The sequence below is a fragment of the Hemiscyllium ocellatum genome, chromosome 18 (assembly GCF_020745735.1).
Source record: "Hemiscyllium ocellatum isolate sHemOce1 chromosome 18, sHemOce1.pat.X.cur, whole genome shotgun sequence".
NCBI classification, from domain to species: Eukaryota; Metazoa; Chordata; class Chondrichthyes; order Orectolobiformes; family Hemiscylliidae; genus Hemiscyllium; species Hemiscyllium ocellatum.
In genome coordinates this window covers 24475327-24502632 of record NC_083418.1, presented here as the reverse complement: position 1 = coordinate 24502632, position 27306 = coordinate 24475327, and the positions used below count along the sequence as shown (strand labels likewise).

At 40.3% G+C, this 27306-nt stretch overlaps 1 protein-coding gene across 2 annotated transcripts in view; it reads left to right on the top strand.

The window, feature by feature from the left end:
• The window catches only part of LOC132824369 (potassium voltage-gated channel subfamily KQT member 1), a 707684-nt gene that overhangs the window by 272195 nt on the left and 408183 nt on the right, over window positions 1-27306 (top strand). For both annotated transcript variants that reach the window (XM_060838761.1, XM_060838762.1), the window contains exon 12: window positions 13226-13349. In XM_060838761.1, coding sequence (XP_060694744.1) covers window positions 13226-13349 — 124 coding nt within the window. The remainder of the gene's footprint in view (window positions 1-13225; window positions 13350-27306) is intronic.

The following is a 27306-nucleotide window of genomic DNA, read 5'->3' as shown; positions in this document are numbered from 1 at the left end:
ATACAAGAGAACAATTTCTGTAATCAAATGACCAGGTTGCTAAAGTACAGTGAGGTCTCAAAAATGGTCTGAAAGCTAGGATTGCTGCTGTCGTTTTGCAATGTCTCTGAATATTTGTTGTCCTAACAAATTATGTTATAACATTGCAACCTTAAGTTCTTTACTATTATAAAGAAGGTACAGCAGTGCCCGAGAACACTTTTGAAATAAAAAGTGTTCCAAAATTTTCTTAAAATATTACAATCACATGTAACATGAGAACCTGTTTTTTAATTAAAAAGAACAGTGTAGCATTTGACCAATACAAAATCCTTTGAACATCTGAGTAATAACCGTATCTGGAAAATGTATCAAAAGGAATTGATAACTCTGCAAACAAAGCAACATATGGCATGTTATAAACACAACTTGTCAATTTTTTTTTAATTAACCTTGATAGTCATTAAATAAATGTAGGGTAAATAGATGGAGTTGAGAAGAAATACGATTACACCGGTACTTTCCATTGGGTTTAGCAAGTCTAAGAGAATGGAATAGATTGACAACCCGGCAGGTTGGCAGGTAAAGATGGCACCAAGGAATGGGCCATTCACTATTGGCATAATCTGATTTCCACTCCATGTTTCTGCAATGGTCACTTGGTCCTTAGCACTGATGCTATGCATGGGCAAGAAGTTGAAAATTGACCTGAATATATATGTCCTACAATTGTTTCACCTTAAATTAATATCATGAAGCAAAGGGATGCTGGGAATTAAAGGACAATGCAGAGGAGCAGGCTGTTTGGCATGTTTTTGAGAAACAAATATTCCAAAATCAAGGAAGTTGTTTTTATTATCTAGGACAGCTCCACAAAATGAAAGTGACTCCTCTTTATTTGTTTAATGGAAACAAGTAAATGTATTTCTTTTTCATGACTCTGGAAGTTATATTATGTGATACTACCATCGAAACATGGTAATGCATTCCCTTGAAGCTTCATAGTATTAGATAAAACACTCCTGTTTCCTGCAAAAATAGTGAACAATCTAATGCATTAAGAATATGAATAATCTCACTTCATGCCCTTCATTTCTGGGCTATGTTTTCGTTATCATGGAGAATTCTGCAAGGTATTCCAAAGGAATCCTCCGCAAGAACAATCCCACATGTCCTCACCTTTGTCCCCTTGAGGCTTGTTAATGCTGCATTTATTTACAATATTCTTGCAAAAGCATTTTTCACTTTGTAATCTGATTTGCATGCACATTCATTATGACTGTCAACATTTGATAATTTTTTTCAGTTTTTTTAGCAATGACAAGAGGAAAATAGCGTTTTATATATATATATTGAAACCCGTAATACTAAGCATCCAAGTTTTTAGTTATTTTGGAGCAAGGAGACTGACTGTACTTATCTGCTAATTTCTATGGATATGGTGCTTGGTACGAGAAGCCACCAGAACAAATTTCTCAACCCAATTCATTTCCAATTGATGTTGGAACAACATTTCTGAAATGTTAGTGATACAGAATTGAATTAGGAAAATACTGTGCTGTAAGATGGCCAAGAAAACTAAAGTAAACAGGTAATGGTAATGTTGGTTTGTGGAAAGATTATGAAAATGACCCTTACTAAGTACAGTTTCATTAAAATGTAGAATTCAGACAGATCATTTTGTGTTACAAATCTGGAATGCAGTTAGTTTAATCCTATGATTGTGTATCTAATTCAGTTACTATATGAGTGAAGATCACAGAACAAAACCCTAGGTGGCTTTATTTGGAGTATTCGCACAATATCAATATGTACTTTACTAGTTTTGATGTGAAAAGGTTCAGCCAAGTGTAGAATGTGAGAGGTTTTGTTTACGTGGAAATAATTTGTGTCTTGGGGCTGGTGGTATCTCACTTTGTGATAAATATGTGGAAACTGACATCTGATATTTAACTAATCGTCCAGTCAAGAAAAGCTAAGTGCAGTGGAGTTGAATTTAAATTGAAGTCAAGTGAGAGTTGATTGGTTTGAATCATATGATAACAGCTAAGATCGAAGAAAAGAGAATGGAAAAGGAAGAGGAGGAAAATGTGGCCTATGTTGCCACAATAGATTAAATAAGAGAGTAGACACAGTGGGGTGGGTGAATGAGTGGCTATTGAGGAGAATAGATAAAGCAAGGGATAAGAGAGAGACTGTGACAGGAATTGAACAAATTAACTACAAACAAGTATGAATGAGGGAAATCAGCAAGGTAGTAGAGATTACAGAAGGAGCAAAATGATTTTCAATCTCATCAAATTTAACCATATTGAAGATATTTTATCAATACAATTTAAACTATGGTTAGCATTCACCACATTATATTTGTCTTTTTTTTGTCTATTCCAAACATTGGGCGGAACCTTTGTTGTCTTCTTCATTAAAAAGAACTGAGGAACTCACAACAATAGCTATTATTGTTGAAGTTGGAATACCTCAAGTGACTGTGAAACTGCAGATATGTTATAATATTTTGAGAGTATGAAACTTTATACTATTTTCTCTGACTCTTTCTATCTTTCTCTGTCTATTTGACACCTTCGTCTGTAACCTCTCTCCCACTTCTGCAAGTATACAGGAAAAACAAGGATGTTGAAAACAACTGGTAAGTTATTAGCTAGTGTGCACTGTGGTTGTAGATATGCTTGTGTTGTTTTTAAACTTGAACTTTTCAGTGATGTAGTTAATACTGTGAGTGATATTTCTTGTAACAGTAGTCTTGGTGATTAGCTTAGAGTAGAACACTAGAAACCAGCACAATTTAGTCACCAAACTGTGAGTGAGGCACATGAAGCATGCTTTGGTTTGTAAATTAATTTGTGGTGTGATTTCTGTGTTTTGTTGTTGAGTACAAATATTGACTGCAGTAAAGGGCTACAATAAGGAGCTAATATATTTGGCAGAGTGGATGATATAGAACTGAATGTGTATTCCGCTCAAAGTTGGAAAAGGCATTACTTAGTTAAAATGCACCACCCAAAACTGATGTCAGTATTTGCAATATTGTACTGTTTGTTTATTTTCCTTTAGAATGAGGAAATAATTCACTTCCCCGATATGCTATTCAGTTTGGCGATGACACATTCGGATAGCCCAACCTTCTCTTAAGCCATAGAGTCATCCAAATTGGATATAGAATTCTGATGACATGGAAGAACAACATTCTTGTTCTCTTTTCATGGCTACCTTTCTAGATGGCTGGGTATTAAACTTGATACCTCAAATATCATTACATTAGTCAGAGATTAGATTCCGTACAGTATGGAAACAGGCCCTTCAGTCCACACCGACCAACTGAAGACTAACCCACCCACACCCATTCCCCTACCCTATATTTACCCTATATTATTATAATGCACCTAACATTATGGGCAATTTAGCGTGGCCAATTCACTTAATCTGCACATCTTTAGATTGTGGGAGGAAACCGGATATCCCGGAGGAAACCCACACAGACAACAGGGAGAATGTGCAAACTCCACACAGACAGTCGCCCGAGGCGGGAATCAACCCTGGGTCCCTTGCGCTGTGAGGCAGCGTTGCTAACCCCTGAGCCACCTATTTGAACCACCGGGCTACCCATCTAAGCCATCGTGCCACCCAAGTTCTTTGGGTGAAACCAGGAAATACCAAAATTTGATAGAGGCCGTCGTGAACTGATTGTGATTTTAAAATGACTCTCTTTAAAAGAGTTTCCAACCATAATTCTTTACTCCTCCCTGCTAAAACTGCTCACAAGAGATGGACGGTGATGAGCCAGCATCACATCATCTTTGCCCCATCAATCACTTTGCAAAAGCTTCTCTCACCAATCAGGAGCACTTGGAAGACTGGTTCTTCTCTCTCCTTGCTGATCTTGGTTTATGAAATGATTTGTGATTTTCCCCCCTCTTTTACCAAACTGACATCATTCTGAAAACTGTGCCATTGTTTTGTGACACTTACCTGAGATTACTTACTGCAGTTGACCTTTGCTCAGTCATTCGCATGCAAAGATTTATTCCAAGGGCAATATGTATATGATTATTGAAAGCTTGAAGCATTGTATACTGTATCTGTGTGAAAAATGGGTTCAACCTGTTCAACCACAAGGAAAAGCTCCCATGTATTGATACTTGTTTCTTGATTTGCCTCTTTCCTTTATGCTGTCTCATTTCAAATTCTATAATGATAAGAGTCGAATGGATTGAGGTGCAAAAAAAGCATTTCCTTCTGGGCAGGTATGAAGAAACTCTTTTTATTCTTTCATCTTAAAAGTGATGCTGTCTTTTTTTTCTCTTCTCATTTCCTATCCTCTGATTCCGTCTCTGGCTGGTGGTCAAGTTCGCCAGCATTCTTGGGCTTCCTTTACTCCAACCTATTCCTTCAGCTTTCCTTCTCCTCAAGGTAATGACTGAGTTGGGTGAAATAATTTGATTTGATTTGTTTCCAATACAAACCTTAACCTTCACTGAATGTGGTCAATGCAATGTTCCCATTTCCTGAAAGATTAGCTTGTAACTGCTGCTGCAAAATTTTAAAAAATGATAAAGCATTATACCAGATTTGGAAGCCACCCAAAGTTTTCAGATAGTGAAGTAGTAATGCTTTCTATGTATATTTGACTATTGTTCACCACAAGCAAACATTATGGAGGGTTATTCAATGTCTCTCTATTGCGTTGTCTAAGGTGGGAAGGCTAGTCTGACCATTGGCAGAATTTCCTACTCTTTTTCATGAAGCAACGTTGATTTATTTGTGTCTGCCTGGATCAGTGGTCGACCTCATTCACATCGTAGCATCTCTCATATATAGTAACATACTAGAATGAAATTTTGCAACTGACTAAGAGATTGACGAAGAGACTAAGTAACAAAAAAGTTAACAAGAACTTTTTCAGTGACATAGTTGAAAAGTTATGCTAAAATCTACATTGTTCATGCTGTTGGTTACTTAATGCTGACATTTCCCAGGAATCTCATTTGCGTTCACTGGAATGAAAGAGCGAGGAGAAATCAATGTATATTTTTGGAACCTTTCTCCTTACCTACCCCTCCTCCTACCCCAAAGAATGCAGAACGTAGACCACAAGGATACCCAGGTCCCTTTGCACATCAATGATTCCCAAACCATCACCAATACCATTGTGCTTTGCATAACAATGGAGACAACTGCACACAAATCCACATTATGCTGGATCTGCCATGAATCAACTCAACTTGTCCATATTGTCAACTCAACTTGTCTACATTGTCCTGAAGACACCTTACAACCTCCTGATCACTCACAAGCCAACATAATTTTGTATCATTGGCAAACGTAGAAATATTAATTTTGATTCCTCCACCCTAATGGTTGATATATATTATAAATAGCAGAGATCCAAACACGTGCCCCACATGCCATTGCCTTTCACTCTGAAAATGGCCCAATTATTCCTACTTTCTGTTTCCTTTCGGCTCTTCAACTCTTAGTCCATGCAAGTGTGTTATTGTCAATCCCGTTGATTTTGCACACTTAAACTCCGTAAGTATCTTTTTACAGTACAGCTGGAGGAGTTCTCCTCTCCTAGCACCTCAAATAAATCCTCACCTACAATAAGCCAACTCGGCCAACTCTGATCTCTTCAGGTTTTCTTTCTTCCTCATTCTCTGGTCCACCAAAACCGCCTCCCCACTGTGTCCCTTAGCAACCTGAGATATTTCCAGATGCTTGGACATCAGTTCAAATGGTTGTTGGCTGTGGTTTTGTACCACAGAGTGCTTGAGTTTTAACAGGCTAGATTGGCAAACCTGGTTGGTTGTCAGATGGGAAACAGGATAGCGAAATGACATTGAGGTCCTGCCATTAAATTTGGCAAGTATCCATTATTTCCGACTGTCACTTGAAAGCACTTACTTTGTAGCTGCATTTTGTTATCTAACAGAATAGCATAGTGAGCCAGATAAACATTACAACACTGTTTTCATTTTATTGTGGAAATAATCTCTGATCATGTTTTGGGGATCCTTAGGGGGAGGGGGAGCAGCCTTAAGTCGACATTGGCACCAATGACATAGGCCGGAAGAGAGATGGGGACTTGAGGCAGAAATTAAGGGAGCTAGGATGGAAGCTTAGAGCAAGGACAAACAGAGTTGTTTTCTCTGGTTTGCTGCCCGTGCCACGTGCTAGTGAGGTGAGGAATAGGGAGAGAAAGCAGTTGAACACGTGGCTGCAGGGATGATGCAGGAGGGAGGATTTCGGGAGTTTGGTTAATTGGAGCTCTTTCTGGGATAGGTGGGACCCCTACAAGCAGGATGGTCTTCATCTAAACAATATCCTGGTGGGAAATTCGCTAAAGCCATTAAGGTGGGGGATGGGAATCAAAATTGTAGGACAGGTACAGAAGAGTAGGGAGTTCCAAAATCAAGTGTCTCACACTAGCAAGTGAGAACCTGGTTTGAAGTGTGTGTACTTCAACGCGAGGAGCATCCTAAATAAAGTGGGTGAACTGGCAGCATGTGTTGGTACCTGGGACTTCGATGTTGTGGCCATTACAGAGACGTGGATAGAGCAGGGACAGGAATGGCTGTTGCAGGTTCCAGGATTCAGATGTTTCAGTAAGAACAGAGAAGATGGTAAAAGAGGGGAAGGTGTGGCATTGTTGATCAGGGACAATATTACAGTTGTAGAAAGGATGTTTGGGGACTCGTTAACTGAGGTAGTATGGGCTGAGGTTAGAAACAGGAAAGGAGAAATCACCATGCTGGGAGTTTTCTATAGGCCTCCAAATAGTCCCAGAGATGTAGAGGAAAGGATAGCAAAGATGACTCTCGATAGGAGTGAGAGAGGCAGGGTAGTTGTCATGGGGGACTTCAACTATCCAAATATTGCCTGGGAACACTACAGTACGAGTACTATAGATGGGTCAGTTTTTATCCAGTGTGTGCAGGAGGGATTCCTGACACAGTATGTAGACAGGCCTACAAGGGGTGAAGCCTCTTTAGATTTAGTACTGGGTAATGAGCCTGGCCAGGTGTTAGATTTGGAAGTAAGTGAGCACTTTGGAGACAGTGATCACAATTCTGTCAGGTTTACTTTCGTGATGGAAAGGGATAGATGTACTCCACCGAGTAAGAGTTACAGCTAGGGGAAGGGAAATCATGATGCAATTAGGAAAGATTTAGGAAGTGTAGAATGGGGAAAGAAACTGCAGGGGATGAGCACATTAAAAATGAGGAGCTTATTCAAGGAAAAGCTCCTGTGTGTCCTAGATAAGTATGTACCTATCAGGCAGGGAGGAAGATATAGAACGCATGAGCCGTGGTTTACTAAGGAAGTGGAATCCCTGGTCAAGAAGAAGAAGAAGGTTTATGTTAGGACAAAATATGAAAACTCAGTTAAGGCGCTTGAAGGTTACAAGGAAATCAGGCAAGACCTAAAAAGAGAGCTCAGAAGAGCCAGGAGGAGACATGAGAAGTTGTTGGCGGATAGGATCAGGGTTAACCCTAAGGCTTTCCATAGGTATGTCAGGAATAAAAGAATGACGAGAGTTAAATTAGGGCCAATCAAGGATAATAGTGGGAAGTTGTGTGTGGAGTCAGAGGAGATAGGGGAAGCACAAAATAAATATTTTTCGACAGTGTTCACGATAGAAAATGAAAATGTTGGTGAGGAAGATACAGAGATACTTGCATCTAGACTAGAAGAGATTGAGGTTCACAAGGAAGAGGTATTAGAAATACTCCAGAGTGTGAAAATAGACAATTCCCCTGGGCCGAGTGGGATCTATCCGAGGATCCTCTGGGAAGCAAGGGAAGAGATTGCCGAGCCTTTGGCATTGATCTTCAATCATCATTGTCTACAGGAATAGTGCCTGAGGACTGGAGGATAGCAAATGTGGTTCCCTTGTTCAAAAAGGGTAGTAGAGACAACCCTAGTAATTACAGACCAGTGAGTCTCACTTCAGTTGTTGGTAAAGTGTTGGAAAAGGTTCTAAGAGGTAGGATTTATAACCATCTAGAAAAGAATAATCTGATCAGGGACAGTCAGCACGGTTTTGTGAAGGGTAGGTCATGCCTAACGAATCTTATTGAGTTTCTTGACAAAGTGACCAAACAGGTAGATGAGAGTAAACCGGTTGATGTGGTGTATATGGATTTCAGCAAGGCATTCGATAAGGTTCCCCACAGTAGACTATTATACAAAATGCGGAGGAATGGGATTGTGGGAGACATAGTAATTTGGAACAAAAATTGGCTTGCTGAAAGAAAACAGAGGGTTGTAGTTGATGGAACATGTTCACCTTGATGTCCAGTTACTAGCGGCGTACTGTAAGGGTTGGTGTTGGGTCCACTATTGTTCATCTTTTTCATAAATGACCTGGATGAGGGCTTAGAAGGGTGGGTTAGTAAATTTGTGGACGACACTAAGGTTGGTGGAGTTGTGGATAGTGATGAAGGATGTAATAGGTTGCAGAGAGACATAGGTAGGATGCAGAGCTGGGCTGAGAGGTGGCAATTGGAATTTAATGTGGGCAAGTATGAGGTGATACACTTTGGATGGAGTAATCAGAACGCAAAGTACTGGGCTATTGATAAGATTCTTGGGAGTGCAGATGAGCAGAGAGATCTCGGTGTCCATGTACATAGATCCCTGAAAGTTGCCACCCAGATTGACAGGGTTGTTAGGAAGGCATACAGTGTCTTGGCCTTTATTACTAGAGGGATTGAGTTCCGGAACCAGGAGGTTATGCTGCAGCTGTACAAAGCTCTGGTACGGCCACACTTGGGAGTACAGTTCTGGTCACGGCATTATAAGAAGGATGTGAAAGCTTTGGAAAGGGTGCAGAGGAGATTTACTATGATGTTGCCTGGTATGGAAGGAATGTCTTACTAGGAAAGGCTGAGGGCCTTGAGGCTGTTCTCGTTAAAGAGAAGAAGGTTGAGAGGTGACTTAATAGAGACATACAAGATAATCAGAGAGTTAGATAGGATGGACAGGGAGAGCCTTTTTCCAAGTATGGGGACGGCAAACACAAGGGTACACAACTTTAAAGTGAGGGGAGATAAGTATAAGACAGATGTCAGAGGTAGCTTTTTTACTCAGAGAGTAAAAAAGGGTATGGAATGCTTTGCCTGCAACGGTAGTAGATTCGCCAAGTTTAAGTGCATTTAAATCGTCATTAGACAGGCATATGGACTTACATGGAATAGTATAGGTGGGATGGGCTTCAGATTAGTATGACAGGGCAATGCAACATCGAGGGCCAAAGGGCCTGTACTGAGCTGTAATGTTCTATGTTCTATGTAATCTCTGAAATAAGACAGAGATGATCAGAATCCTGTGGCTTTGAAAATTGAACAAAGTTGCGCCATGAATAAAGTTGCTGCTGGAATTGGTAAGCCTGCACAATGAGACTGACCCTGACCTTGTTGAAAGGAATTTATGAAGGTGGAAGTAGTTGGCTCATATTGAGGTCATAAGGAGTACTCTGTATGTGATTAAAATTAATGGGAAGGTCCGGTCAGGTGAGTGCTCTGTCTGTGAAGTTGGCATAAATAGTTCTGAATTTCTGTGATTTTTGTTTCTGTAAATATGGTCAGTATATTAAATCAAATAAGAAACAGTCTGTCGCCGGAACACTGTAGCTTGGTATTTTTTTGAAGTTTCTTCAGAAGGTGGGAAGAACAATGTGACGTGCATGTTCTGTGTCTGAATAGCAAATCCTAAGTGCAGAGCATTTGAATAAGTTCTACGGTCTGGGTAGGACAGCAGTGTTATATAATTGTGGAAATATATTCTCCTCTTCCGCAATCAACTTCAATCAAAAAATTGTGGCAGCATGTTTTCTTTAGGTATGAGTTTGAATGGCAGAGTAGAGGGTTACCAAACTGCAGAACAAGGGATGTAAATGTACTGTTCTAACGTTGATCAAGGTAGATTTTGAGTTTGTATATTAGTGAATTGATGGCACATTTTTCGTCTTTTCCCATTCTTATTTCACCGCATGTTTCCTGTGAGTTAGAAATGGGATGCAATATTGAGCCTTCCTTTGGGTGTGAATATGTTTGAACGAGATTTCCCTCTATTGTGTGCCTGGCTCGAGCCTGCCAGCTGTATAACAAAGCCACTAAATCATTTTGTGAAGCAGTTTTCTCTCCACAGACATTGACTCAAACTGAGTAATGCTCCTTCACACCTACCATCCTCTGTTAATGCCAAGAGTACTCCTCTCTGCCCATCCCCTAATCAACTCTCTTTTAGTTTTCAGCCTAATGTTGACCCTGTGAGTAGGAACATAACAAGCACTTCTGTTCTTGTCTCAACCTGATTTTCACACTCATTTGGGGTTAACTTTCTTTTCCCGCAATGACAAAATGGGCAGTGGAAATATATCATAGTTGGTCCATTTGTCACCATCCTGAACCTAACAATCTACCTCACCTTTTCCAGCTGTGATCACTGGAGGTTGGGAGTGGAAGTCTTAATTGCGTTTCATCCCTTTAATCTGAGGGTATAAAGATTACCATTTCCCCTAATATTTGTTAACGGAGCAAAGACAAGGGTTTGAACTGTTTGTTTACCAAGTCTGTATAACTCTTTGGAGAAGCTTTGCTTTGCTTTGTAAAATGAAAAATGCATATTTCATTTTGTATGCACTCCATCAAACCTCATTTCAATCAGTCAAGGACATCCACTATGTTCCAGTCTGATGGGGAACACTTTGGGATGGGGTGGTTGTGCTTGGGTGGACGGTGAAGTATTAAATAAACTGCCCTGTGGATACATTAGGTTTCCCTTTTCAGTGTTGTGTGTTGGGGCCGTTATGTTTCCTTTAGCTAATGGTGACATTTCAGATTTATCTCCTCGCCCACACTAGCCACAAAGGTTCATCAAAGGTGAGTGCTGCTTTATTGTTGGAATTAGCTGATGGTCGGGGTCACCAACTTCAGGAACTTCAACACCTTCATTTCTGGGAATGTATCTTAAAAATGTGTGCACAATATCCAATTATCAGTCTGTGTCTACTATATGCAAGCAAGCAATGTGTAGAAACCAAGCCCCCAACTTTTCCGGTTCTGGATAATTGGGAGACTGGATATATGATGCAAAATGTGCTTGGGGACCCCGTAGGTGTGCTGAAACTCTGACTTTGTTGGAATTGACTTTTAAAATTCTGACGGGCAATTCGCCTGCGCCTCAGTGCACTCTGTAGAAGTCTTTGACTCTGGGATAGAGTCAGAGACCTCAGAGAGTTCTGACTTACAGAATAGTAACACAGGAGATATCTACCAGATTAAAGCTATATCGAACTCCTGGGTAAATGCCACCAATTCTCCCACACAGTCTCGACTCCCTCATTTGACCTTTCGACCAATCCTTCTCACTTCACAGGTAACCCCATAATCCCACCTGACCAGACGCCCTCTGTCAGAACAACCCCTCCCCCCACTCCAGTTCAACTAAACTCCGTCTCCTGGCCTGACCAAAACTCGCTCCGGCCCACCTATCCCTTCATGTAGCTGCCAGCATGTTCACATCTCAGCCACCCTATCCCCTTACATCAACCAGATTCATTCACTAAGTCACTGAAAAGCAGTTTGACTGTCCCAAAGATTTTCACTTCCTGAATGACCACTTGCCTGTGCTTTGCCTTACCCTGATGATCCAATGTTACAAGGAAGAACTTTGATTTTAGCTAGTTGCTGCATTTGTCAACATTACATGTCCTGGGGCAACACAGTGGCTCAGTGGTTAGCACTGCTGCCTCATTGCACCAGAGACCCAGGTTCGATTCCAGCCTCGGGCGACTATCTGTGTGGAGTTTACACATTCTCCCTGTGTCTGTGTGGGTTTCCTCCGGATGCTCCAGTTTCTTCCCACAGTCCAAAGATGTGCGGGTAAGGGTGGATTGGCCATACTAAATTGCCCCCATAGTGTTCAGGGATGTGTAGGTTAGGTGCATTAGTTAGGGGTAATAAGGTAGGGGAATGAGTCTGGGTGGGGTACTCTTCGGAGGGTCAGTGTGGACTTGTTGGGCTGAAGGGCCTGTTTCCACACTCTAGGCATTCTATCAATTTCTAATTGTGGAGGACTATCTGGGATAGAAAGGAATAGAAGTGGATGTGGTAATTTGCTGGTGATTGTCACTCCCAGCTGTGTCGATGTTTGCAGTAGGTAGCTTGATGCTCTAATGGGCAAAAGCAGCACCTCCTTAGTTAACTGAGCCTGGCTACAGTTCCTATGCTCAGTTCCTTCTATGGCTACTACTGAGAGGATATGTTTAATTAACAATGATTAAGGGTTAGTTTGGGGAGGTGAGACTGGTAGTTGTAAGGTTATATGTGTATGTTTGGAGAACAGGATTGGATTTGTCACCAAATAAGCTGCTCTCTCTCTCACTGTCAAAGCTCATTTGTGAATGTCAAATTACGATGAAGATGCTAGAGGGTTGCCAGCACATGTTACAAACTCTGACCAAACCACCAACTTTATATGATCTGGTTCAGGACCAATAACTTTTATTTTTTTTAACTAGACAAAAGGTGAGGTCCAATGGACTTACCAGAAGAATAAAGCCACACGTTTCCACAATTTTGAATAAACATGAGGACTTTACTATGCATGTCAGAACAGGCATACAATCCACAATATGTTTAAAAGTTATTCCTAGCACTCAGAATTAACATGTGATTATTCATTGTGATTGAATAACCCATAGGGCATATTGTGTAACTTCCTTGAGCATTCATTATCCAGAACTGTTCAATGGCTGTAGGGCTTCCTAGAGTCTTCACTATGCAAAGCCAGGATAGTTTCAGCAACACTGTTAATAGCAGCTCTGCCTACCATCGAGGTTTTGTCTTGCCTTTCCATTTCCAACTTACTGTGACCCAGAATGCTCCTTAGTGACCCATGAACCATCCTTTGTAACCTGTTGGAAACCTCACAATTTGTTCTGCCCCAATGTCTACATTGCATGCAACTGATTTTGGATCAGCCAAATGTTGCAAGCCTTTCGTGTGTTCTGTACCCCGAAATGTCCCCAGTCACACAGCTGCTAACTTGCTCAGTGCAAACAAAAGGGGTATATCTGCAGGATTTTGCCACAAAAATGTACATCAATGTGAACCAATTAGGTGAGGAGAAGGGAAGTGTTGTTGGGTGCAAATAGCAACTGTTGTTGTATTCTGAAGTGCTTTATCAGACTGATGCTTGTTTTCTCAACATTTATTTCTCACAGTGAAGAAATCCCTGGGAATGCTTGATGTGAACAGTGGAGCCTTGTCGAGAGCAAACAGCTATGCAGATGATCTTGACCTTATCGAGGGAGAGCCAGTCCTGGCTCCCGTCACACACGTTTCTCAGTAAGTGGCAGTGCTTGGTTGCATTGAATGGATTCTGCTGTGAGTTTTGGGAATGCTTTCGGGACCTGCTTTAATAACTGGTGTGGAGTCTGTTCCAAATTGCAGACATAGACCCAGAATGTTTTGAATGGTGCATCCAAGGCAATGGGTCTGTTTTACATCATAAAAGCCCCTGAAACTTTCAGGTAGGGTGTTCCAGACAGTTTACTATTAAATGCATTGTTGAGATTGTTAATAACTTTATTTTTGCAAATTATGGGTGGATTCAATTTCCCCAACAACCTTTTAACCATCACAAAAAACGCTGGCTTGGAATCAAATTGGACCTTGTGAAACAACGGTAACCAAAGAGAAACACTTGCAAGTAAAATATTCTGAAATGCAAGGGATGGATGTACATTATTGGATCAGCAAGAACATAATGGGAACATTTCATAATAAAGCTCAAGGTGGATTCTTCCTGATCCTGGCCCTACCATACGCCCTCCCACATATGACTTGCCGAAATATAATTACTGAAAGAAAATTGGATGGGGAGGTGCACAAGCCCTTAAGGGAGATTTTCCAAGTTTCTTTCCTCCTTGGTTTGAAAGTCCAGTGCATTTGCTCATGGCAGTGTGCCTCTCCCTACCCAATTTCCTTTTACTGGCTACTGTTAGGCAAATCAGTGCATGTGGGCACAGGACCAGGAAAATCTACCCCTTCACATATCAAAGTTCTTACTCGTCAGTTCAGACACATAGGGAGTCATTTTAACCTTAACCCACCCAGCAGGGAGTTGACTAGATTGGATCAGATGCCCCTTTCATATTGCAGCTGATTTTACATTTCATTGACTTTGATGAAAAGTAATACCGAGCAGAATGTAAAACAGGCATCTGATGTGACCCGGTCAAATTCTCGGCCCCATAGCCAGATTAAAATTACTCCCCTTCAGAGTGTTATCAAGCTTGATCAGACGTAATGCTATCTTGTTGCTTTATTTTTTTTTTGTTTGTTAATTATTAATAACCTTTGCAATTCTTGTTGAGCTGTTTGTGGTTTCTGTGGATTTAAATCCCCAAGTATCACACTGGGTGTGAGCTGCTCAATTAACCACGAAGTTGAAGCTGTCAGTGCAGATGGAAAGCTCAGTCAGTGGTGGGCTGGAACATAAGTTTGTGCCTATGAGTGTATTATAGAAGAACTTGAACTTTTATTGTTTGTTTGAAAGCAATGTAATGTTTGCACATTAAAACAATCCCTTATGGATTGCTTGGGTCTCAATCAGATATTGTAGTGGCTTGGAGAAGTTCAATTGAAAACGTTGTGACTGGTGAGATACCATCGCTTCTCCTTCATTCTAGTTCTTAGTAACAACACGACTATATGTGGATTATAACCAACTGTTATAGCTTTCTACTCATTGTAATCTTGAGAACGAGTGTTTCATTCAGATCAAGAATTTTCAAACAAGTAGGAAACTATTACTGAGCTGTTCCTTGTTGGCAGCTCTGGTTCTCTGTCTTTGTCGTGGCCTTTTCTCCAGGTAATTTGGGCCTTTAGTCTGACAGATTTGTTTTCATTGAATCAGCTAGTCCACAGTGAGTGCTTTCTCAAGGGGAAAAATTAGGATGTGGCTGAACTTTCTCCCTGAATTTCAAATTCAGAAAGAAATTAATCAATTCCAGGAACAAGAGATTTGCTCATGTATTGAGTTCCCAAACATTCTGCCTTTGTATTAAAATGTAACAGAATGTTCCAAGTAACATGGAACTTTGTTTAGCTGTATCATATACAAATTGGATTATTTTGCTAATGCACCAGCACAGACTTCAAACAAGGGATAAAGAGTCTCCTGTAACCTGTAACCTTATCTAGTGAATTGGAAAGAAGGTTAGGGCATTCAAACAAAGTACTTAATTAACTGTTTTAAGACAACAGAATAAGGTCACAAGAGACCTTGAGTGATGCATTGAATACAAAATTCTGTTATTTTGAGTACCACAAGCCAATGTAGCATTTTAGCTTTTTGATGGTCATTTCATTGAACATCAGAGGATGTGCCACCGTTGTGGCCTCAAACTGAGAAGAGCAAAATATTCATGTAAGCGTTATTGGAACCTTTTTTACTTTGTGAATTATAATTCCATTTTTGGGTGGGAGACAGCTGATATCTCCCAGTTCAACCTTCTGTGAAGACATGCCTTCTACTATGGAACAACAATGACAACTGCCCGAAAGACTGAGTCCCAGAACCAGAGAAGATGGGGGCCACCTGACATAAAACGGAGCCAAGAACAGGAGCAACAAGGGGGTAAGTGTGAATTGTGTTAAGAAAGGAGAAACCAGTAAAGTGGTAAGTGAAGTCTGGAGGCCTTACAGTGGGAAAACAGATTCTGTTGGTGAAAACCTGGGAACAAACAGAAAGGATTCATGTGGGAAGAAGTAAAAGTGAAGGCTGGAGAAAATTAAGACAATGAAGAGGTCTTTATGCACATTGGAAAGCATCTCTAGCTTTAAGTCAGAGGCTCTGGGTGCAAATACCACTTCTGGACATGATAACCATGGAAAGTATGTCATTACGGGGATAAAGCAACTTTATTATTAATCTATAAAGTTTTCCAATACACCTATGGCAGATGCGAAGAGGAGAGATTCCTGGTAAGCTAGAACTATTGGTAGCTTCAGAACAACCTCCTCAGATTCAAAATTGCATGCTGTGATCTGTATTTTCTAACTATGTAGATCCTTTAGGGGATTAGGCGATCTGGTTTGTATGAGGATAACCACTTTCCACTCAAATGAGAAGAGTCTTGTAAATGAGATGTAGTTTATTCCAACTCTGCAATAATGTACAGGTTGTAGGGTAGGCTGTTTATTACTGCAAGACTATGTCTGGAGAACTTAGCCTTAGCTTTGTCTTTCATTAGATCCTACTTTACTCTCCCATCATGTCCTCATGGTGCAGTCATGGGAGAAAATATCATCGTTTCAGCCAACTGGCTGTCCCCTTTGCCGTGATTTCTAGAATTCTGTGAAAGCTTTCCTTCATCAAGTCTAAGTTCAGAGAGAGGCTTGGAAATGTTGATGCTGAGCTGAGCGTCAAAGATTGTGCCCTCTGAGAAATGGTCCAGACACTCAGCCCACTATCCTGGGTGAAGTCTCTCAGCTTGATTCATGTTGGTTCATCTGGGTTTTACTCCGTATAGTTCAAGGAAAGATCAGCTCTTTAGGTGAGCTCAATAGAATTATGATCGGCTCTGACTGAGGTTGTCTGTTCACATTTACCATGGAACCAAAGGAGTTAGTGGAAGAAATTGAGTCTGTTAAAAATGACATAAACATGGAGCAAGCCTCACCACATAGTGCAGGGAGACTCTGGTTATGGTCTCACAGTGAATGTGTAGACAGGAGCAGCATAACTGACTAATTGTTCAATAGATTCAATTATCATTGTCATTTATGAAGGAAATCTGTGGGTTGCCACTTTGAGTTGCAAGTTGGAGCACAATTATCTGGAATTACCATTACCGTGGCTACTCTGGATGCAAAGTTCCTGCGTCTTTTGGCTTCCCTTTGCAAATTACTCCCCTACCATTGGATTCCCCACCCTTGATCTATCTCTTTGTTATCTTCAGTCCATGCTCCTTACCTGCTCAGTTCTTAGTGTTTTGTACATAGCAGCTGCTGATGTGAAACCATGAACACTTAACTACAGGGGACTGCATCTTTTATGAGGTTCAATCTTTATAAAGTCCAGTAACTTTGCCACTACATTTCTGTGCTCTGTTTGGAGGCAGGGAAGTGGATGGCAGCAGGGCACTGCCCCCCGTGGGAAAGGAAACTTGCTCAGTAACAGTGCTGTCCCACCCAATTTAAATGTCTTTGATGCGTATCTAAATCCATCCTGCACCCGCCCAGTAAAACGAATCAATGGGAAAAAACAGGGACACATCCCTACTTTAAAAGAAAACCCAAAACATGAGAAGAAAAAGATTAGAGAAAAGTAACATTTCCCAAAGGGATTAAGTCAGTATTTATAACTTCAAACTGACGCATTCAAAATAAAAATAAACTATGATGTAGAAGCAGTTTGAATGTGACTTTTAACTGGTAATTATGTTTCGTGATATTTTCCATGTTTGGAGACTAATGTGGTGGGATGTTAAAGTAGCATGTTGAGTATTCTCTGTTCCTAAAAGAATGAAGTTGGTTTTGACAATATTTGCATGACAGTTCTGCAATGAGAGGCACATGCATGCACACATCAGACACACACATCTTAGGTATATGTAAAATGCATGCTCTTGTACAAGATGAAAATTCCGAAGGGTGAAGCAAAAGTGTTAAACTTTTTATTTTAATGGTATTTAAAGCTTTTCATTGGAGACAAATGTACTTGGCATGCAATCAGTCAACTTACCAGTGAACAAAAGAATTCTTCACTCAGTAAGTTGACATTCCTCATCAGGAAATCTGCACCCCTTGCTCGAGAGGGGGAAAGAAGCATGTTCATCTATTTTGGCTTCAAAGAGTCTTCAAAGGGTTCGCTTAAAAGATGTTTAATTTTGAACAGTTGCATGCAATTTATTGATAATGAAAGCTGATGACATCATCTCCATGACATTGTGTTCAATTCCAGTTGACAAGTGGGTGCTAAGAACGCATATGCGTTTTAACTAAGCTTACATAGCAATAAAACCAATTGATGTGTGATGTTGATACAGCAGTTTGCAGTCAAACTTTAATTCTGCCGGTACCCTTTCTAAGGTTTTCTGTAATGTCTAGTTTGGTTTCTTTAAAAAAATCTGATGCTTGTTTTCTGGTTCAATGCACAATGGAGACAATGAAAAGCTCTACATAGTTTGATTTCTTGAATTTAAATCATTAAATGTACTTACAGTTCAGGGTGTTATTATAGTTAGTGAATGGCTATGTTTTTAACCATGCCCTGAAAAAATATTGGGTTAAGTTTGGTAACAGCATAACATAGCCATTCTTCTGTTAGGTTGAGTTTTAGATTGTTCAGCTTTAATGCTATGTTTGAACAGTTCTTGCTATTTGAGTTTTTTGAACAAAATTTGATTCCACTGTCAAAGTAGATGGTTAGTTGGGCTTGATACCAAAAATAGTCACTTGAAAACTTTATAGATGAATTATAGGGTTTACAAAACTCCAGTCTTTAATTGAATATCCCATTCCACTATATTTAAATACAGCATTTCTGAACCTCATCCTTATATTATTGGAGTTGACTTTATAGTAAGGCTAATCCATTTCCTTTGAGGCCTGGGAGAGAGAATAATAATTAACTCAAGCACTTTACTTGAGCTTTTTGTTCAGGTGACAGCAATGGTTGATTAGAGTAATGCAATTTCTGTGATGTACATGGACTTTCAAAAGGCATTTGATAAAGATCATTTCATAAACACAGCAGCAGAGTTGAAGTGCTTGCAATATTAAGGTCATGAGCAACATGGATGTGAAGTTAGATGAGTGGGTGCAAATAAAGGGGTGTGGTGGATCCTTGGTTTTTGTATCAGAGGAAGGTGTGCAGTGGAGATCTCTGGAGTTGGTATAAAGACCATTATTTTCTTGTTATGTTTTTATGACCTAAACTGAAGTACAGGAAGAATTTCACATTTGAAGGTAACACAGCTTGGAATTGCTGGGAACTGAGGCAAAAATAATGATAGATGTCAAGAACAGTTGGCCAGGCAGGTAGAATGAGTAGATACAAGATTGAGATTTAATAGGGGATATTATAATGGGATCAATTTGGAAGAAGGAATGAGCAGCAATAATGTAAGTCTAAAACCAGTCTAAAGAGGGGGTGGGAACTGAAAGGTCTGCGGTTATGCATGCATAAATCATTGAAAGTGGCAGGACAGTTTGAGGTAAGCGGTTAGTCATGTATGCACTGCATCTTTACATTTCTAAATGAGATGTATGAATTACAAAATGTAGGAAAGCTTATTATTAACCATCATAAAATGTTAATTTGGCTTCAGCAAGGAATTGAGTCCAATTCTGGGCACTACACTTTGGATAGGATAGGAAGGCTTGAGAGAGATTTTAAAATATATTTACAATTTTGTTTTATTTGCCCATCCCTAATTGCTCAGAGGGCAGATTAAGAGTCAACTACATTGCTTTGGGTCCGGAGTTGCAATGTAGGCCTGACCAGGTAAGGACAGCAAATTCCTTACCAAAAGTGCATTCGAGGGGTTTTTCCAACTATTTCATGGTTATTTTTAGACTCTTAATTCAATTTTTTCCCACCATCTGCCATAGCAGGCTTTGAACCTGGGATCCCACATCCTGAGTCTGCTGGATTACTAGCCCTGCAACACGTCTAGTCCATCAGTTTCCCATAAATGTTTCTGGGGCTTAGGAATTTCAGTTATGTGTCTGCATTAGTGAAACCAAAGTTGTTTCCTTAAAAATTAAGGTTAAAAAGTATGTTTGATAAAGGTAATCAAGACTATAAAGGGTCTAGATGGAGTGGACCCTTTGGAAAGACATTAATTTAAGATGACTAACAAGCAAACTAATGGGAGGCACAGCAGCTCAGTGGTTAGCACTGCTGCCTCACAGTGCTAGGGTCCCAGGTTCAATCTCAGCCTGGGGCGACTGGCTGTGTGGTTTGTACATTCGCTTTGTGTCTCAGTGGGTTTCCTGTAGGTGTTCCGGTTTCCCTGCACAGTCCAAAGGTGTGCAGGATAGGTGGATTGGCTCTGCTAAATTGCCCACAGTGTCCAGAGATGTATAGGCACGGTGAGTTAATCTTTGGGCCGAGTTACAGGGAAAGGGGAGTGAGATGGGTCGGTGTGGACTCAATAGGTTGAATGGCCTGCTTCTATGCTGTAATGATTTTGTGATGTAACAAGAGGGAGCCAAGTTTTAAACAGTGAGTGATCAGGAGCCGGGTTGTAATGCCTGAGAGTGTCGCGGATGCAAATTCAACTGTGGCTATCAAAAGGGACTTGGATAAGCACTTGAAGAGAAAGCAATTTTCAGGCCTGTAGTGAGGGTGAGGTATAGGTGAGATGCAGTGAGTTAAGTAGCCTCCTTCAGTTTCGTAAACATTCTATTGAACATTGCTGCAACCAACACATGAGGAAACTAATAGCAGTATTAAGCGAAAGGATTGCAGGCATTTTCGAATGTGATAAATGGCAGATGGTTGAGCAACATTCTCTTTTAAGATGTAGGTATGCTTCATTAGCGAGGAATGAGATGTAAGCAGCACCTTGCAATTACACAGCTTCACAGGAATATTGCTGTCCAAAACTGTTTACTTGGATGATGAAGCATCTATTTGTCTGTCACTAGATATCTCTTCGCCTTGCAACTGGAGGGGGACAATGGCGAAGTAAAGGTAGGAGCTTTAGCAATTTTTTAGCAGAAATGTGATTGCTGGAAGGAGAATATTATATGATGAACCAGGGTTGGTAACCCTAACTGCGTGCCCCACATTATTTTCCACCAATTCCCCACTTCTCCAGGGGAGAAAATATTTCCTAGTAAAGCTTTGGAAAGATGTAGGAAAATTATTGTGATAATAGCCATATCGAAGGCCATGAAAAATGTCCCAGGCAACAAAGGAGTGACAGGTCAGAATGCTGAGGCTACATAAATGTGAAGAGAAGTTGGTATACATTGTTTCTTTTATCAGGGTTTATTATACTGTAACCAAGAAAATGTAATGATTCTTGAGAGAGAGGTGACTTCCACTTCATTTGATGGACTTGTTTGGTTACTTTGTAGAGCGTAAGTACTCATCTGAAGTGCATCAGCATAAGAAAGATCTTGAAACTTTGAACTCAGAAATAAACAGCTTACCTAAATTAGTTTTAGGGTGACACTTACAGTGGGAATCCATTCGATACATAAAGCACCTTTGATGACATACTTTGAATATGGATGTTGCCTTTTTAAATTGTATAGTCAAATATTCTGGTGCCACAGTCAAAATTTATGTTGAACTTCTGTATTGTTTTATTTAATGGATGTTGCTATATCAACTTATTTTTCCCTCACCTGTGAGAACCAGTGCAGTTCCTTAAAGCATCTTCTCAAATTTGAGGCTTTTAAACACTGGAGGAATCCTGGCTCTTTTTTAATCCTTTCCTTAGTGCCCTTTAAATGTTGGAAAACAGAAAGGGCACGGCTATGGTAAGGGATTAACAGACTGGAGGTCACAAAGTCAAATTCTGCTGGGCAGATTATGGGCTAGCAGTGAGAGGTAGCCATGAAAGCAGTTGGATTATTGTAAGAATCCAACTACACCCCAAATCTCATCAGAAAACTGAACCTTCACACTTTCGACTGGCCTGATCTCATGTGACTAGAGTTCCAGAGTATATGGTTGCTTAATAACCTTAAAGTGACCAGAAACGCACAATAATCACTGCTTTCCTCATGTAACACTTATTTCAAGATCAAATAATTTGGAAATAAATTCATTTTTCGTAATTGTAAGATGAATAATTGCAATGTAACCTAGCTATTGAGTTATGGCTGTTTCTAATAACTATAGAGTGGCATGTTTTATTCCTCCCTATGGTTGAATCTGACCAATGGAATTCGTCTATTCAAATTACTTAAACTAAGGATTATTAAATGCACTAGGTTGACAAAACCACTGGAAATGACTTAGAGTGTTGTCAGAATAACCTAAAGAATACAATCACACCCAAACTAAAGCATTAACTAACTACATTTGAAACCAAAGGCATCTTTTCTGCCTGAATATTAATTCTGCTTCCTCTCCAGAAATGCCATCAAACCTGCTGAGTTTTTCCAGCAATTTCTGCTTTTGTTTCTGAATTCTAGCATCTACATTTCTTACTGTTTCATCTTCTCTGCCTGTTTATTGCGCAGTGGACATGGTTCAATCTGATTTTAAATTGCACACTTATTCTTACTCTTCTGTCTTTGTGCATATCAAGACATTATGTAAATTCTTCCCTGAACCTCTCCCCTCCAATTATGATCGTAGGGATCAGATTATAAATAAAACCTCCTCTAATTCTTGATATCGTACAAAAATCTAATGAAAAGTTCATGTCAGTAATTTAAAGAATCACATAGTGTGAAGGGAACAAAAAAGATGGGAAGAGAATGGGCACTTGAATTTAATATTTTATGAATTGGGAAGAGCCCTACAATCTTAAATTAACATTAACTCTGCCCTGTCAGTCACCCAGTGAATCCACAGCACGGGAGATGTGCCATTTTCCCTCATGTGTCAATCAGTTTCACTTGGGTGCTTAATAATGTGTACATACAGTCTGTTCTGATATAACGCGATAGTTCAGTTCCTGTGCAATCCTGCATTATAACAGAGTCGTAGCACCAGTTAACCCAATGGGATCAGAATCACATTGTAGCCAATACAGGTAAAGAAAATTTGCATTTCACAAATATCGTCTAAATTATTCAACCTCATTATAGCCAATTCGCGTTGAAGAAACATGCATTACAGCAGAATCAACCGTATCTGCATGCATATCTTTGGTCAAGTTGCAACCTTCACAAGTTAAGTCAGTGCATTTTCAAGGCATGGTTCAACTAACAGCAGGAGCAAAGATGCAGGGAATACAGCTCAACCTTGTGTAGGACTAAAGAATCTCGGAATACACACTGGGTCTGAAAGCATCAGCTACAGAGGAACAGCTTTAATCATTCATCAGAGACCACAACCTGGATTTCACCTTGGAATTGGGAACCCAATGTCTAGGTAATGTCCACGTACCAATCGTGCTGCACATCAGCATCAGCAATACAACACAATGCATTCTGCAAATGTCAATCAATTAGAATGAGGCTGAGCAAGATGCAAACAAGCTGCCAAATGTGGCACACATGCAGGAAGTGAGTGCAGGCTGAAATAATGCAAGGTAAATGGAAGTCATTACATGACTAATCATTGCCTTGCTGAGTGGTGCAGGGACTAAATCATTGCTCCATCACAGCTAAGGTGCATAAAATTGGCCAAACCTTCACCAGGAAGGGAAGCAAAGCGCTATGTTTCAATCATGCTATTTTTCACTCACTTAGATGTACCAGAGGGGAAGGCCAGCAAAATAAAAGCCAGCAATACTTGGAAATGAATGTTCTGGTCTTATTGCAGCTCTGTTTTGAGATATACAAGATGAGTCAGGCCTCTAAGTGTTACTCGCAGGTGTTACTTTTTTTTACCTGTGAGGTGGAAAATGACTCAATGTCTAATACGTTTCAGCCAACGTGCACCAGATTGCTTTCAGCTCCCACTCCCCACTTTATACAACCCTCTCCTTCGCCCCTCCCTGGCCTGTTAGTAAATCCTCTCTATGAGCTGAGCAGACTGATAATTGGAGGTGAGTGGGTTCCGGATTAGCTTCCCCCTCTGATCCTGCTTTGAAACTTGGAGCATGTTTTGGAGACATCAGGACCCAGACACCATCTGGGAACACATTCTTCAAAATGCACCAGCCCCAGTGCTAACCCTCCAAAGCATTTGGAAAATTGAGCTCTACTTTTCAGAAAGCGGGACTAACAAGATTCTGGCCCTTAATGTCAGCTGTTTCCCTTTTATTCCCTGTGTGGCAGTGTCAGTGATTCCTTTTATTCCCTGTATGGTGTTGGTCCCCATTTTAATTTCATTTTATGTTTCAATATTATTACTGTTGCATCTGCAACTGTTAATTTTTTTTATTTTGCTAATTTCTCTCATTTTTCTTTGACAATGACTGTACTTTTGCCCTGCCTTCACTCTATTGCTATATTCATTTCCTCACTGGATATGTGTGTATTATCTCAATTATCTTTTTAAGCACCTAATTTTTATTAAGCATTTTGCAGATCACTTAGCCCCTTGGCTCCCTTTCTCTGACTGCAGACATTCCATCCTAACTCTTGTTTTGCTATTTCTTACCTTTACTAAGGTGATTGTAGCCCTTAACCTGATAAAGGAAAAAACATCCAAAACAGTATAATTTACCTTGCATCTCGATAGGGATACAATGATTACATCAATTAGGAATATATTGAGTATTTTGGGATGTGGCCAAAAGGTTGGGGATCACAGTTCCTTTTGTCCTATTATTTCTGCTGAATGAAAACCTATTGAAATCACCTCTGTTTCTATTTTATGCTCTGTTTAGATACGCACAATGTATGCCCCTTGGGTACTGACAGCACTGTGGTGCAAATCATGATTCCTAAGATAGAGATTGTTTCCACGTTTTCTGATAATTTCCTCCACTCCCTTCAAATTGTAAGCACTTCCCCACAGAAGGCTTTTCCTCTGTAATGCTCCAGCCAGATCTCATGGGACGTTGGGTCAAGGTACTTAGTAAGAAGTGCAACCTCTTCAAACGTGAAACAGATGGATCTGCAACTATCTGCTGTAATAGTGTCTGGAAGATGAAAGTACACAGCCAAGTCTTCAGGCGTGGTCTGGTAATGAGATGAAAGATTCTGAACTACGCAGGTGCCCAGACATCTCTCCAGACCTCAGACTTGTGGTGTAAATGAACAAATACATTTCGCAGCTGGCTTCAGTTTTTATGTTGCAATTGGGATCTTCACTTCCTATTCAGGGTGTAGTTAACAAGTAGGTGATAGGTAACGAGTGCTAATGAGTCACGTTCTTGTCATCTCCAATTTTTTGCATCGATAGAGAAGATGGAAGCTTGGAAAAATACCCTCACTGCCTGAGCAAGGGAACTGTGTAGGAAGGTGGATACCCTGAAGGTTGGGAAGATTGGAATTAGAAGGTGTAATGATCAAGCTAATTATCGTCCAATAGCTTTGGAAGAAAAATAATACAAGTGTGCAGGTTGAGGACATACATCAACAATAACATTTATTTACCACTGTTAACATGATAAAACATCTCAAAACATTTACATGAGGTGTTATGCAACAAAACATGATGCTGACTCAGTTTGTTATGATCCCAGCCGGTGTTATTAGTAGGCAAGTCCGATCCCAGGCCGAAATCTGATCTAAGAGATGATTTGGTTTTCTTTTGGTTTTAATGCGGTCGTTTTTTTTAATTGAAACACAAACACATAATTCTGCAAAAATACAGAAGTTTATTACGTAAAATAAATGAAGATAAAATAAAGTAAATTATCTTGTAGATGATACACAGTATTGCTACTGAGTGTTGGTACTGGAGAGAGTAAATGCTTGTGGATATGGTGCCAATCCAGCAGAATGTTTTGCCCTGGATGGTGTTAAACTTCAAGTGTTGTCAGAGCTGCATCCATCCAAGCAAGTGGGGAGTATTCTATCACACTCCTGACGTGCCAAATAGATGTTGTTGTCGAGAGTTTGGTGCTGGAAAAGTACAGCTGGTCAGGCAGCATCCGAGGAGCAGGAGAATCAATGTTTTGGGCGAAAGCCCTTTCCTGATGAAGGGCTGATTTCCAGCATCTGCAGTCCTCACTTCCTCTTTATAGATGTTGGACAGGCTTTGGAGAGTCAGGAGGTGAGGTGTACGCTGCAGGATTCTTAGCCTCTGACCTGCTCTTGGAGTCTCAGTATTTATCTAGCTTTGTCCGGTTCAGTTTCTCTTCAATGGTGATTCCCAGGATTTTAGTAGTCGGGGGATTCAATTGTAGCAAGCCCATTAAATATCTAGTGATAATGGTTAGATTCGCTCTAGTTGGAGATGGTGATTTGCCTGGCACTTGTGTGGAGCTAATGTTGTTTGCCAGCTCAAAGCTGGATATTATCAAGGTCTTGCTGCATTAGCATATGGACTGCTTCAGTATCTGAGGAATCATGAGTGGTGCTGAACATCGGGGGGTCACCAGCAAACCTCCCCACTTCTGCCTTTATGTTGGAGGGAAGATCTTTGATGAATCAGTCAAAAATGGTTGTACCAAGGGCACGACCCTGAGGAATTCCTGCACTGATGTCCTGCACCTGAGATGACTGACGTCCAACAACCTCTTCCTTTGCACAAGGTATGACTCCAACCAAGGGAGAGTTTTCCTCCAATTTCCATTGACTCCACCTTTGCTCGGGCTCTCTAATGCTACACTCTATGACATGCGGCCTTAAAGTCAAAAGCAATCATTCTCATCTCACCTCTGGAAATCAGCTCTTTATTCCACGTTTAAACAAAGTCCGTAATGATGTCAGGAACTGGTGGAACCCTAACTGAATGTAAGTGAGCTAAGCAAGTGCTGCCTGATAGTACAGTTGATGACATCTTCCATCACTTTACTGATGATATAGAGTGGACTGATAGTGCATTACTTGGCTGAATTGGATTTGTTCAGCTTTTTGTTTATGGAGCACATATCCAGAGTATTGTTAAGACCACATCTCACATACTGTGTAAAATTTTAGTCCCCTTATTTCAATCAGGATTTAAATTTATCAGAGGTAATGCAGCAGTGATTTACTAGATTGATATCAGAGATGGATAGCTTGTACTACAAGGGCAGGCTAGGCATGTTTCTGACAGAATTGAGAAGACCTTATACAGTTGAGGTGTATAAGGTTCTGAATGATCTTGCCAAAGTGGATGTGTTCAGTACATTTTCTAACATGGGTCAGTCCAGATCTAGGGAACATTGTTTTAAATCCAGGGATTGCCCTTTTTGGAGAGAGCTGAGGAGACTTTTTTTTTGTTTCTCTGAGGATTGTACAATTGTGGAACTCTCTGCCTGATGGTGGTGGAAGCAGGGTCAGTGAACATGCTGAAGACAGAGGTGGATTGATTCCACTGCCCAACAAGAATCTTGGCTCAATAAAAACCGAAAAACTGTGGATGCTGTAAATCAGAAGCAAAAACAGAAATTGCTGGAAAAGCCCAGTAGGTCTGCCAGCATCTGAATGAGAGAAATCAGAGTTAATGTTTTGAGCTGAGTGACCCTTACTCAGACCCTGAGGCAGAATTTTACTTCAATAACTGTGGATAGGAATATGGAATTTGAAACACAAACATATCAACTATGATTTTATTGAG